Here is a 14,269-nt window from a genome sequence, read left to right on the forward strand (position 1 = left end):
GTCTTTCTTACCAGCTTCAGCCAGCATCTTCACAAGGTCTTTTGCTTTTGTTCTTGGGTTGATGTGCACATTTCACGGGACACAGAGTCCGTCTCCTTCCTGAGCAGTATGATGGCTGGACATTCCCATGGTGTTCATACTTGGGAATAATTATTAGAACAGATGAATGTGGAACCTTCAGGCATCTGGAAATATCACCCAAGGATGAACCAGACTTGTGCAAGGCCACAATTCTCTTCCTGATATCTTGGTTGATTTCTTTTGACTTTCCCATGATGTTACACAAAGAAGCAGTGTGTTTCAGGTGTGCCTTAAAATACGTCCACAGGTGTGTCTCCAATTAACTCTAATGTTGTCAATGAACCTATCAGAAGCTTCCAAAGACATGACATCCTCATCTGGGCTTTCCCAAATTGTTTCAAGGCATAATAATGTTAGTGTATACACAGATGATGGAGACTGGCATGTGAGAAGATGTTGGGGAGATTAAATTGTGAAAATGATATGATAAAAGAAAAATGGGATAGTTTTGGTAAGCAGATTTGTTGATTTGCCTGCCTTGCGTGCGCACTTGCCTGTCTTGTTTTTAGTTAATTTATTTTCAGATTTTGTATTTTATTTATTTACTATTATTGTATTTATTTATTCATTTATTTATTATTATTATTTATTTATGACCTCCATCCTGTCTGGTTTGTTTAATGTTGGTTTGTATGTTGTAAAAATGAAAAGATAATAAAAACTTTGAATTAAAAAAAAAAAAAAAAATGTTAGTGTATGTAAACTTCTGACTTTGAAGAAAGTAATAAAACATTGTCTAAAAAAATCCTTCTCTCATTATTCTGGCATTTAGCAAACAGAAATAATTTTGGTAATCCTAACGAACCTAAAACAGGAAAAGTGATTGTCTGATTTCATGTCGGACAGTGAGAAAAAAAGCATATGTGTCTTTTTATATAGTGTATGTAAACTTCTGGTTTCAACTGTACATCCTCAGTTGGTGCTGTAGGGGATCTGAAGAGTGGTGAGGCCTTCAGGAGCATCATTTAACATCATAGTTTGGAATTTAAAGGCAAAATCCTTCACATAGAAATCACACCACATGTTCCTGGCAAACACAAAAGTTGGGGAAGGTTTTCAAGTCTTCCTTCTTTTCAATACATTGTAACTAATACATGCAAAGTGCCTTTTACAGCAGCTATTCTCAACCTTGGGGTCCCGACCCCAATTGGGGTCGTGAGATGATTTCTGGGGGTCGCCAAATCATTTTGGAAGTCAGCTCTGTCTCCACTGTGTTAAAGTGTTCATGTGTTTTAGTCTTTTTGGTCATTTGGTGTCTTTTTTGACAATTTTGTGGTCAATTTGTGTCTTTTTTGGTCATTTTGTTTCCTTTTTTTGGTCATTTTATGTCTTTTTTAGTCATTTTGTTCCTTTTTTGGTCATTTTTTCTTCTTATGGGCCAATTTGTGTCTTTTTGTGGTCATTTTTTGGTCAATTTGAGCCCTTTTTTGCTTAATTTTATGTAATTTTTGGTCAGAGAGATGTTTTAGTTGTCTGCTTCATTATTTGTCCAAAATTCGTCGTTTCAATTGAGTTTGTATGATCTGAACTGTGCGTGTGAGATTGTGTTCAGTAAGTGGGGGTCACAGACAACATGCATGTTAAATTGGGGGCCGCGACTCAAAAAGGTTGAGAACTACTGGTCTACAGTACCATAGTTTAGCGTGGAGTATTTCCTTGTCTGCACTAAAGGACCTTGTATCTTTTATTAACTTATACATTTTAAGAAAAGTTATAGGTGTTGATCACTTCTTACTTAACTCTCTGAAATACTGGGAAGCTGAGAACAAATCTAGCAAAGTTGCACTTGTTTTTAATTCTAAAAGTAACAGTAAAATATATTTAATTTGAGCAGCTTTAGCCAGAAAAGACCAGACTGAGCTTCACAGCTCTGCTCTGTCACAGTCTGACCTGAGTGGTCTTTATATGTTCTTTTATTAATGTATTATTATGGTTCTTTAGTGAAAGTGTATTTGCTTGTTTCTCTTTCTTGGTGAGAATAGAAGACATTCAAACAGATGGCATCACACTGACATCTAGTGGAATAAAATCAGTGTATATGTGATTTCTTAAGGAGCAGTGGAGAAGACACTGTTACATTACATATTAACACTAATGAGATTTCATGAAAACATCTGTCAATGTTTTTTGCGTAGTGCAATTTAAAAAAAAATCCTGAACATCCTTAATGACAAAATATTGTTTAATTAAAAGTCATCAGAAAATGTCTTATAAATGGAAAATATGTAGCAGCATTTTATTGTTAAAAAGTCAAATAGAAATCTTACATTTTGGTGGTGGAGAAACAAACCGCAGGTTGGGATAAAAATAAAAGTTAAATACAATCAATATTATAGCTTCTGAAGCCTGGCTGGTTCACTTGTCCATGTAGGTAGCCAAGCTACTGGTCCCTAAGCAAAACATGGCCATGTTCTGTCCAATAAAATGGCAAAAGTCGAACCAAAAACAAGAGCAACACACTGTCACACAAACACACACACACACACAAACTCCCCCCCTCCATCATGCAAAGCCCACTTTTATAGCAGCATAGAGAGCCAAATATGACCCTAGGAATAGTTTTGGGGCAAACGAGGCAACTCATAAGATTAACATCCCGCCAAAACACACATACACACACACATGCACACACGCTAAATCAAGTAGAGACTCCATAAAATGTCCATTCAATTCGGCCTCTGCATAGAAAATAAAAAATGGCAACCACAGAATGAAGGTGTGGTTGGTAATTAATGCAAGCATCTGGGTGCAATGCTTCTCAAAAACAAAAATCTTCGCTTGAGCCGCCTTTTCCTTACCGTCCTTTCCTTTGCTTTAAGGTAATAAAGATTCCTGTGGAGATAGAGGCCATGCAAACCACTGTGTGTCAGTGTTTCCCCAATTTAGTCACAGTCACTGTGTGCACCCACTACAGAGACATTTAAAAAGCGTCTGGATCCAAGTAATCAGCATGACTTTGAAAGGAGAAAACCATTTTTCACCCAATGTGTCTTCACTGAAAATCCATCGTACTTGTCTGAACCGGTTCTGCAGTGGCATCGCTGTTCTGTCAACACTCCGGAGTTGCTTTTCTTCTTCTTCTTCTTACAGTTAAAATGTAAAATCTAATCAGGAAGCTGTTGTCTTGGCAGTTTCAGTGTTTGCTTCACTACTCTTGTGGGGATGGAGTACAAATCCTGGGCCTGATTTTCACCACCGCGGCATCCACTCGGACCGAATCTTCAGTTTTCTCGCTGCTCTGGGGCGGAGTCAGGACGCCGGAAGGTACGGGACATTTGCCGTGATGCTGCAACTCTGCATCCTGGTAAGAGTTGGCCTTTTCCTGCACACACAAGCAGAAAAACAGTTTAACTATGCTGTCATGAGAGAAATGGTGATGGAAAATAAACTTAGATGTGATAAGTTGTAGGGTAAATGCTCCCACACATTTTTTTGTTATTAAACTTTTTATTTGAAGAAAAACAAAACGGCACATACATGTTGCTCTACATCTTGTAAACATTTCAAGTCTTTTCATCAAAACATAAAAAGAAAGAAATGGTTTAAAATATAATAATAATAATAATAATAATATAAATAAAATCAAAATCACATCCTTGCAAAAGCATTTAAACTCTATCACAATACTCTTACAAAGACATACGTATACCTAAATTGATAGGCAACTTGAAAATAAAAAAATAAAAAATAATGATAATAATGATAATTCGAAAATCATAATAACAGCCTTAATAATAGTGAGTTTATCTGCCCCATGTAAACCTTCCTTCATCCATGTTTTCTATGATAACATTGATGACAAGAGCAACATCAACTCAAATGATAATACTAGTAAATTAAATAAAGATAGTTTGCTACATACATGTATAGCCCTGACTAATACTAGTATAGTTATTGAAACAGAAACAACTCCCACACATTTTAAAGAGATTTGTAGGCAGATTTTTAAAATTTTTTTATAGTAAAACTGGGAAAAGTTAGCATAGTTTTGTCATTCCAATGAGTTCACTTACCAGTAATGTAATGTAGGAGCCATGGTTCTGGATGTTGTGCATGTCGTCTGCAGGGATTCCTGGGAAAGTTTTCATAGACGAGCCACCGACCTCACGCAGAGCCATCGCAAACGGCACCATCCACCTCACACACTCCTCCACCTCCACCCTCTTCAGAGCTGCATGGACACAAAGATGTACAAAGGGATCAGTCAGGGCAACACCAATAGCTAGGGGTGCACCGATTGCAATTTTCTGGCTGATCACCGATTTTTAAAAAGCCTGACCTGCCGATTCCGATTTTGGCCGATGCCGATTTTTTTATAACTCACAGCATGCACCTTCAATGTTTGAATCGTATTATATTGAAAAACAGTAACACAGCAGTATTTTTCTTTAATAAATAAAGGAAAAGAGAACTGCAACCATAAATAAAGTGGTTTTTGTTCTGTACAACATACAGACAACTAGGGAGGGCATCGATTTTCAAATAGTCATTAAATCATAAAAAAATCGAATAATTCATCATATCTGGAAGAAAAAAAAGTTGTATTACTGGTGCCTTCCACACGGGGGAAGCGTAACATTTGATGATACAGTGTGGCGGCTAGATGCCAAACTGTAGAAGAAGAAACAAACTGTAGAAGAAGAAACAAACGGAGAGGGTTTTCCACGTGCTTGTTGTAAACAAACAGAGATCGCTAAGTGAACACCTGGCTTGTTAGCGTCTCGTTAAGAAGAGTAAGAAGGAGTCGCTGGATTTGTCTCCAGTCGCTTTCTTGAAAAATAGTTGCTAAGGGGGTCTGAAAAGTTGCTGAATTTAGCAACAAAGTTGGGAGCACTGCTTCGCCGGTGGGGGGTTATTATCCAGGTAGATAAGATCGGTTTGACGTAAAGGAATCGGCCAATCGCCGATCCCGCAAAATTAAGGAAATCGGCGCCGGCCGATCGGTGCACCCCTACCAATAGCAGAAAAGAAAACATATAAAATACTGGTATGCTTTATTAAAACTTTTGCTAAAGTAAATCTCCAATTAAGAGCAGTTTTTTTTTTCTTACCTGAGACATTTTCCACCAGCTCCAGAGAAGAGAAGTGAAACAAGGCTGAAGCAGCGAGGATGCCGTTGGGAAACTCAAGGCAGCGAACATCGAGCATACACAGGTCCAACAACTAGGAGGAAAACAGAAAATATGTAGTTTAACATCAGAGAACACCTCAGATTATTGTTTAGTATTTACATAAATACGGTGTGAATCACATTTCTTTGAAAGCTTTTAAAGAACATTTCTGAATAAGGCGTATTTTTTGCTCTCAAGGAACACAATTAAGTTGTCTACATTTATAGTAATGGTGGAGAATAATGTGTAAAGCTTTCACTTGGAAGCCAAATGTTGGTTGAAATAAATTGTGAGCAAGTACATTCTGACTGAGTTTTGTGAGAGAAAGAATTGCAAATCAGACACCTTAAAATGTGCAAATGAGGTGAATTTCCGGTTCCTAAATACTGCTGACATGATACTGTTCTCTAATGCAGCTCCACTTTGCAGTTCGTAGAAACTAGAGCTGGATTTTTACACCAACACTTTGCTCTCTGCAGTTTTAATGCAGTGTTTTATGGATTTCAATAAATAAGAACTTCTCTCTGATCAAATGGAAAACATTTATGCTGAACAGCACCGAGCTGACTGCACGTTAGTCTAAAAACGGCTCAGCGTTCAGTTCACTCTGCTGCTGTTGTCACTGCCTAACATCACAGGTGAGAAACAGCCTGGTCAGCATTATTTGAAATATGTCATTAAGCGGGATATGGAAAGAACTCTAGTCTGTGGTTAAAAAAGAAAAAAGATTCCTCAGACAGCAGGAATGGAGAGTTCAACGTTTGCAGGTGAATATACCTGAAGATAAAAATGTTGAGTATATAGTAAATTTAAAAGAAAAACATACGTAGAAAAACCACCAATTTAACATGCATGTTGTCTGTGACCCCCACTTACTGAACACAATCTCACACGCACAGTTCAGATCATACAAACTCAATTGAAACGACGAATTTTGGACAAATAATGAAGCAGACAACTAAAACATCTCTCTGACCAAAATGTACATAAAATTAAGCAAAAAAAGGACTCAACTTGACCACAAAATGACCAAAAGACACAAAATGGCCCTAAAAAGAAAAAATGACCAACAAAGGCACAAAATGACAAAAAAAAGACATAAAATTACCAAAAAAAGGAAACAAAATGACCAAAGAAGACACAAATTGACCACAAAAATTGTAAAAATAAAATAAAAAAAGACACCAAATGACCAAAAAAAGAGACACAAAATGGCCCTAAAAAGAAACAAAATGACCAAAAAAAAGACATAAAATGACCAAAAAAAGGAAACAAAATGACCAAAGACACAAATTGACCACAAAAATTGAAAAAAAAATAATAAAAAGACACCAAATGACCAAAAAAGACATGAAATGTTGAGTATATAGTAAATGTAAAAGAAAAACATACTTAGTCACTCCTGACTACTACAAATATGGTTCAAATATTTAACTAATTTAGCAGAACTGTGCAGACCTACTTAAAGCCTTTTTTACCTTAAGTACCCCTTTTGATTAATTTATTATTAAGATAATTTAAAAAAGAAACAAGAACACAACATACCTCTGCGATCTGTGTGAAAGTAGCCTGCGGGTATCTGGGGATGAGCAGCTCGTCCGTCTCCTTCAGGTAGGCCACCTGCATGTAAACATTGAGCCAGGAGATGGGAGTCTGTGGGCTCAGACTCCACTTCAGCTCCTGGTAGAAAAGAGAGAAGGAGCAGACAAACCGTGTTGAAGTAAAACCATCACCAACAACAACAGGACTACTAGCAACTTAAAACTATATCAACTCCAGGTCGTCTACAGCAGTAGTTCTCAACCTTTTTGAGTCGCGACCCCCAATTTAACATGCATGTTGTCTGTGACCCCCAATTACTGAACACAATCTCACACGCACAGTTCAGATCATACAAACTCAATTGAAACGACGAATTTTGGACAAATAATGAAGCAGACAACAACTAAAACATCTGACCAAAAATTACATAAAATTTAGCAAAAAAGGGCTCAAATTGACCACAAAATGACAAAAAATGACCAAAAAAAGACACAAATTGACCAAAAAAAGACACAAAATGGCCCTACAAAGAAAAAATGACCAAAAAAGGCACAACATGACTAAAAAAAAAGACATAAAATTACCAAAAAAGTAAACAAAATGGCCCTAAAAAGAAACAAAATGACCAAAAAAACAAAACACAAAATGACCAAAAAAAGACATGAAATGACAAAAAAGACTAAAACACATGAACACTTTAACACAGTGGAGACAGAATGATCGCCAAAATGATTTGTCGACCCCCAGAAATCATCTCGCGACCCCAATTGGGGTCGGGACCCCAAGGTTGAGAATAGCTGGTCTACAGTACCAGCATGTGACAACAGAACAACTACCTTTTGGACAGAAATGCATTTTAAAAATACTACAAGAAAAAGGAAAAAGACACAGGCTGGCTACCAATATTATATAATAGTGATTTATGTAATTGAGGCCAATCACTACAACATACTAAGATCCAAATCCATCAGTGGACTGAGATGATTTTTGTGATATCTGAATGAATGAAGAGCAGTTTATACCTAGAGGTCATGGATGAATGAGTGATGTGTGCATGTTCTTTACCTTCATTATAATAATTTCCATACTGAGAATCTCATCTTCAGTGCAGGCTTCATCTGTAACATAAGCAAACTGGTGGACCTTGGGAGGATACATCTCCTGAAGGACGGGAAACACAGGAGACGAGCATTAATAACCAGTCATACCAACCAACACACTGAAGAAAGGCAAGAAGAGAATCCAGGCTAGCCAACATTTACATCCTGTACACTCTGTCCTTACCTCTACTTTGGCAGCGATGAAGAGACAGGTGATGCCGATGAGCTGCAGCGTTGATTTGAAGACGTTTCTTTGTGTTGCCATGAAGCGATCAAAGTAGTCCTGAGCCAGGTGGTAGGACTCTCTGTGCAGTTTGTACACCTCACTCACCTAAAACATATTAAACACAGACCGTCAATGCACTGATGAGGCCTCTCTGGGCTTTAACCATATTAACATGTAGGTTTGCTTATCTGACATTTAAGTTCAAGATAAAACTTGCTTGTAACAGCCATTTGTATGTATCTCATACACACACACACTATTATTTATATATATATATATATATATATATATATATATATACTGTTCTTGCCACAGGCTGTTTACTGATAACTACCCGAAAAAACCCCTAAGAGAGCCTGTTGCTGACTCACACTGTAGTTTTCACTTGCAACAATACATGACTGTCAGAGTTGGTCAGTCATGAAAGTGAATATGAAGTTCTGTGAGGTCCAAACATTATAATGATCATGCAATCTATAGCTGCCGTTTCTTTTTTTTTCAGCCCAAAAATTTAAGTTTGGTTTAAATTATAAAAGTGAGAGTTATTACGTGCTTTGTTTACCTTTCTACCTTTAAAAAACTCCTGAAGACCCATCTTTTCAGAGAGCATCTTCTCTCCTAGACCACACGATAATTCTACTCCTCAAAGAATTGTCACTAGCACTTATTGATGCTTTTATTGCACTATACCTTGATTGTTTGCTTTTACTCTTCCTGTAAGTCACTTTGGATAAAAGCGTCTGCTAAATGACTAAATGTAAATGTTGTTTCCAATGGTGTTGACAAAGAGAGCGATGCTAAACTGGCCACTACGACGTGCTACACACCTCCATGAGCCAGTCCAGGAGAATCGCTCTCATTTTCGGCTGCAGATGAGGATGTTTGTCCATCACGTTGACGTCCCTGCTGTAGGTCTTATCTTTCTCCAACATGTTGTTCCAAACCACGTCTTTACTGGCCCAGCTGACAACAAAACAGAGATGGACCCAATGGTAAAAAAATCATGGATTCAATTTGTGAGTGCCCCCCTTATTGTGAAATGTGCAAAGCTGTACAACTTGCATTTTAAGTATGATTTTGCTCGGACAGATACATTTAGCACAAGAATGACAGAAATAAGAGATACAAGCTAAGACGAGGCAGCACGTCCAGGCTTTAGCACATACAAATGGGTAATTAAAATTAACCCATAAGAACCCAGACGCAGTTATCCTTTTAGGAAAATTATGGGGGATATACCACAGACCAAGTGGACCACATGAAACACATTTCTAATGTTTTAAAAAAAAAAATTCTTATTTAAAAATTAAAAAAAAAACTAGACACATTTTCTGCTTACAGAAACACAAATTTGCCTTTTTGTTTGCATCTCCACAATTTGTTCATAACAAGTTAAATGCAATACAGGACACCCTATTAACAGTTTAGAATTGTTAAATGGGTTTAAATATAGCCTCGTAACAAAAAATAAGCTTTTTGAAATTCGCTACTTTTTCACATTTCTGTTTCCAGTCACACACATATTTTGGAGAAGTCACTTCTTGTCACAGTCACACGACCACCACACCAGGGTGCTGAGTATACGTCATTTAGGTGTTTAATGAGTTAACCCATTGAGGCCTAAAACGCCTGTAAAAACTGCCTGTAAAACCTCTGGGCGATTTAAAAATCAGCCCCTAAAACCTGAAGTTTTTCTGGAAATTCAACAGAAGTGTCAACGCTTCTACTAAATAATAGATTTTTCAGCCTCTGTAGCAGATAGAAATGAAATTCATAAAGTATTTGAAAGCTTATACTAATACTACAAAACGACGTATCTGCTTTCCAGGCTACAATGGGTTAAGGTGAAGCATAAAGCTGAATATGAGAGATTCTAGAAGATTTAAAGTGTTTGTTATACGGGTGTCACCATAGGTTCTTATGGGTTAAATTGGACATAGAACTGGTAGCTGCATTTTAAGAAGCTGAACCTGAGACAATGAACCAGACAACAACGGTACTCACCACAGCGCAGGGAGCGGGGCGCAACGCACGGGGGTTACAAAAACATTGTTGAAGTTGTAGTGGGGGAAACCTGCATTAATCAGAGCAACTGGTTGGTCTTCTTCCTGGTCAGGTGTGGGGATCCACCTCTGTGGACTCGTGTAACCAGCGTCAGGACTCCAGCCCAGCTTCAGAGAATAAAAAGAGAGAATTCACAGGGTGAATCACAGTATAGAAACATGTGGTTCAACAATCAAACATTAGAGTCTGAAAGGAGACTGTGGACACACCTAATTTAGAAATCAAGTGTGCCGCTGAGGCAGAATTAACAATAGAGCAGCATGGAAACAATCAAATACACCAAAATTAAGAGCATGGGTATTAACAGCAGAACAAAGTTTAGAGATGGAAAAACGAACTTTTAGAAATAGGGAACAAATACATATTTGGAACAAGTTATACTGTAAAGAAAGGCTGGTAAAAACAGGAAATATTTAATCAAATTAAGGAGATGAACTAAATGGTACACAGACACACACGCTTATTTTTTCATTATATTATTACTTCCTCATTTGGGGAATACCAGTTTGCCTTGTATATGTGTTTGTATGTTTACCCTATGTTTTTATTATTTACTTTGTGAATATATACCTTGAAAAAAGGGGGGGGGAAAAATGCAAGGTACAATATTGCAAAGAAAACGAAATGACTCATTATGTTTGTGAAAGTAAGAAGCCTTGCAATAAAGTATTAAAAAACAATAGAGCAGCCAAAATGTACTTGAGGAATGAGCAGCCAAGTGTTGAGACTCAACAACTGGGTCACGGACACATTCATGAACGGAGGCGTGGGTTAAGACCTGGGTGAGGCACATGTTTTGACAATAAGTGTAGAAAGGTATCCAAGCATACCTCACATTCACGCTGCTTCTTCTTCGTCATCTCTGCTACCTCCTCATCCACATCTTGCAAGTACTACGGATTAAAGATGGTGCAAAAAACAAATATGGTTATTGTGAATTATTTCGCAAATTTCCACAGAGCTGGTTGGATCAGATCAGGTTCCACAGCATGTGACAACTTGTGAAAGGTAGAAACTGAATCCTGTTCCTGAGGTGTTTTGATTTTGCGAAACATGTGCAACTTTAGTCAAATGCAACACAATATCAACTGCATTTATCAGTAATAAATGAATAAATGAAGCACAGGATCTTGTCAGGAATTATCAATACAGTACAGGCCAAAAGTTTGGACACACACCTTCTCATTCAATGCGTTTTTCTTTATTTTCATGACTATTTACATTGTAGATTCATCAAAACTATTAATGAACACGTGGAATTATGTACTTAACAAAAAAGTGTGAAATAACTGAAAACATGTCTTATATTCTAGTAAGCAAAGGGTGGCTACTTTGAGGAATCTAAAATACAAGACATGTTTTCAGTTATTTCACACTTTTTTTGTTAAGTACATAATTCCACATGTGTTCATTAACAGATTACAGATATAAAAAATCTTTCCTGCCACATGCCATCACACTGTACAATAACAAATAATAACCTGGTTCACACTGTACAATAACAAATAATAACCTGGTTCATTACATACTGTCTATGCACTTTATGTGTTTTTATGCACACTGTTCATTGCACCTTATTTGTTTCATAGCACCAACATTTTTATACTGTATATTCATATTTATTCTGCACTGGAATTCTATTCTACTCCTTCTTTAGACACTTTATATTTTATTGTATTTTTATATTTTATTGCTTGAAGTATGCCTAGGTTGTTCTTTTTACTTAATTGTGTTGTTATTGTCTCTGTGTGTAATGCTGCTGCTACACTGTAATTTCCCAGCTTGGGATAAATAAAGTCTATCTATCTATCTATCTATCCATCTATCCATCTATCTATCTATCTATCTATCTATACTCCTGTACAAAGTGATGAAATGCGTCAGAAAAAATTTGAGTAGGGGCCAAAAAAATCTAGAAAATCCAGGAAAAGATCTACAAATATCTAGAAATGCTTCAGAAAAATGTAGAAAAGGATCAAGAAAAATCTAAAGAATCAAGAAAAATCAGCTTGGGATAAATAAAGTATATCTATCTATCTATCTATCTATCTATCTATTAATAGTTTTGATGAATCTACAATGTAAATAGCCATGAAAATAAAGAAAAACGCATTGAATGAGAAGGTGTGTGTCCAAACTTTTGGCCTGTGCTGTATGTGACAGCAGTTTTTTTTATTTTAGGTATTAAATAAGGCCTAGTTTTGCAACCCAGCCACAGCTGAACATGTAGTTTAGGCCAGTCACAGGCTGGTCTGGAAGCCTTTCAGGCTACTTACAATAGCAACATCTGCCTTCCTCTTCCTCGACCGGACTGGAGGTTCTTGGGGCGCCTCGGGAGCAACAGACTGAGGTTCTGTTTCTTCCCTAGAACAACACAGAACAGAACCACACTGGCTGTAAGTCTCCAGAGTCCCCATAAAACACACCACCAAAATAAGGTCCTATAGCAACAGGCTAACTAGCCCATCAACTTTTCTTTCTGTCGTCACACACTTTGATTGACGCGCTGAAAAGAGACACGAGAGAAACACATTAGAAACTCACCGTGTTCCTCGCATTATACTCAGAGGGGGTTTGATCAGTGTGGGAGTAAACCTGTGGAGGAGAAATGTGTTTTAAGTGATATTTTAGGGTTTAAAACAACACAATCACACAGTCCCAACCCCCACTCTCTACTCCCTCCTTCTGACAAAGCCCAGCTCAGCCTGGCGCGGGGAAATGGAAACAGTACGCGATGTTAAAAGTCGCTACAAAGTATCAAACGATGCACGTATATTCACCAAACTAACCCACGATTAACATCAGGCGCTACATTAGCTGCTCCACTTTGTTATTTTGTATATTTTTGAGGGGAAGCTGGTTATTTCCCTCTGTAAACTCTTGGACAGCTGGCTGGCCACATAATGGCCGAACACAGACAGCTGAGCGCCTATTTCTACTACAATACACCATTTAATATTAACACCAACTACACCAAACATCACGCTGAAACGTCCCACACATGCATGAGAATTGATGCAAACTTTCAATTCATTTTGTTGCAGTTTAGTTAGCGTTAGCATTCAAGTCAGCTAAGCTACAAAAGAAACTAGAAACCATCTAACTCGATGTTCATGTTTCTGCGCATCCACTCACCTCAGGATCCGGCCCTTGAAGTTCACTCTTCTCCTGGTCTAAAATACTACAAATGAAGAAGGTGACCGGCTGTTGTTGGGTGTCGGGGTGCTGTCTGTGTCCGTGTGTGTGTGTTTCAGGCCGGGCTAGTTCCTCTGAGCTGGCGCCTTGTAGGGAACAGATGACTTGAAGCATCAACGTCAGAGAGGAGTGGATTTAACTTGGCGCTAAAGCTGCAGCTCTCCGCCCATCCACACGCTCACTTTCACACAATCCAACACACTTATGCGTTTATTTTAAGTGTAAAGTGATGTTTTTTTTCATGCATTCGATGTAAATTGTGCAGAAGAAAAGGAAAAATAAGTTTTTAAGTTCGCCGGTAGAACTGGAGGCGTGTCCGCCCTGATGACAGCTGCAGGGGCGGAGCTCCCACACCGGAAGTGCCCCAGCACCGCGTGGCTAGTCTGTCAGATGTAAACAAAGCCGGAGTCCTTTAGATTTAAGCCTAAAATAAAACTTAACGCGGCCAAATTATTGGTAGGTGGTTGAGCCTGGTCGTTATATAAAGTCTCCCGGTGGTTGTCTCTCGCTGTCACCGAGGGCGCATCTGTTATTTAGCACAAAAAACAACCAAGTTAGCCCGCAGATGCTTCGCTGGGGCGCCATATCCACACTTATCCATACTTATCCCTCTATTACAGACACCAAATGTGCAACATTTGACTGCTGGATGCATTTCTAATCCAGATGGAGGGGTAATGTCAGTCAAACATGGCTGTCTTTGACATAAATTCAACTTTATTGTCATTAAACAGAGTACAAGGACTAGGACAACGACATGCAGTTTAGCATCTAACCAGAAGTGCAGAGTAGTAAAGTGCAAGGGTGTGTACATATGAACAGAGTATATAAATATAGTGCAGGTATGAATTGAATATTGCTATTACTGAAATGCACTAAAATCTATGCACTAAATCTATGCACGACACTTTGCTATGTTATTAATATTATTACTATTATTATTATTATTA

General features: G+C 37.9%; 1 protein-coding gene across 2 annotated transcripts; it reads right to left on the bottom strand.

Moving 5' to 3' along the window:
* Nucleotides 1-2,214: 2,214 nt before the first annotated feature.
* Nucleotides 2,215-13,540, bottom strand: ccne1 (cyclin E1). Of its 2 annotated transcripts, XM_059351827.1 has the most exons (12): nt 13,260-13,540; nt 12,669-12,719; nt 12,401-12,488; nt 10,955-11,017; nt 10,065-10,231; nt 8,888-9,023; nt 8,019-8,165; nt 7,800-7,895; nt 6,738-6,872; nt 5,133-5,244; nt 4,095-4,252; nt 2,215-3,403 (listed from the first exon to the last, which is right to left on the bottom strand). In XM_059351827.1, the coding sequence occupies exons 2-12, from the start codon at nt 12,680-12,682 to the stop codon at nt 3,230-3,232; spliced, it is 1,290 nt and encodes a 429-aa protein (XP_059207810.1). In that variant the 5' UTR covers nt 12,683-12,719; nt 13,260-13,540; the 3' UTR covers nt 2,215-3,229. The 2 variants fall into 2 exon arrangements, with proteins under 2 accessions (XP_059207810.1, XP_059207818.1); XM_059351835.1 differs by lacking the exon at nt 10,955-11,017.
* Between the last annotated feature and the right edge of the window lie 729 nt (nt 13,541-14,269).

This window comes from Centropristis striata, chromosome 2 (assembly GCF_030273125.1).
Source record: "Centropristis striata isolate RG_2023a ecotype Rhode Island chromosome 2, C.striata_1.0, whole genome shotgun sequence".
Classification (NCBI taxonomy): domain Eukaryota; kingdom Metazoa; phylum Chordata; class Actinopteri; order Perciformes; family Serranidae; genus Centropristis; species Centropristis striata.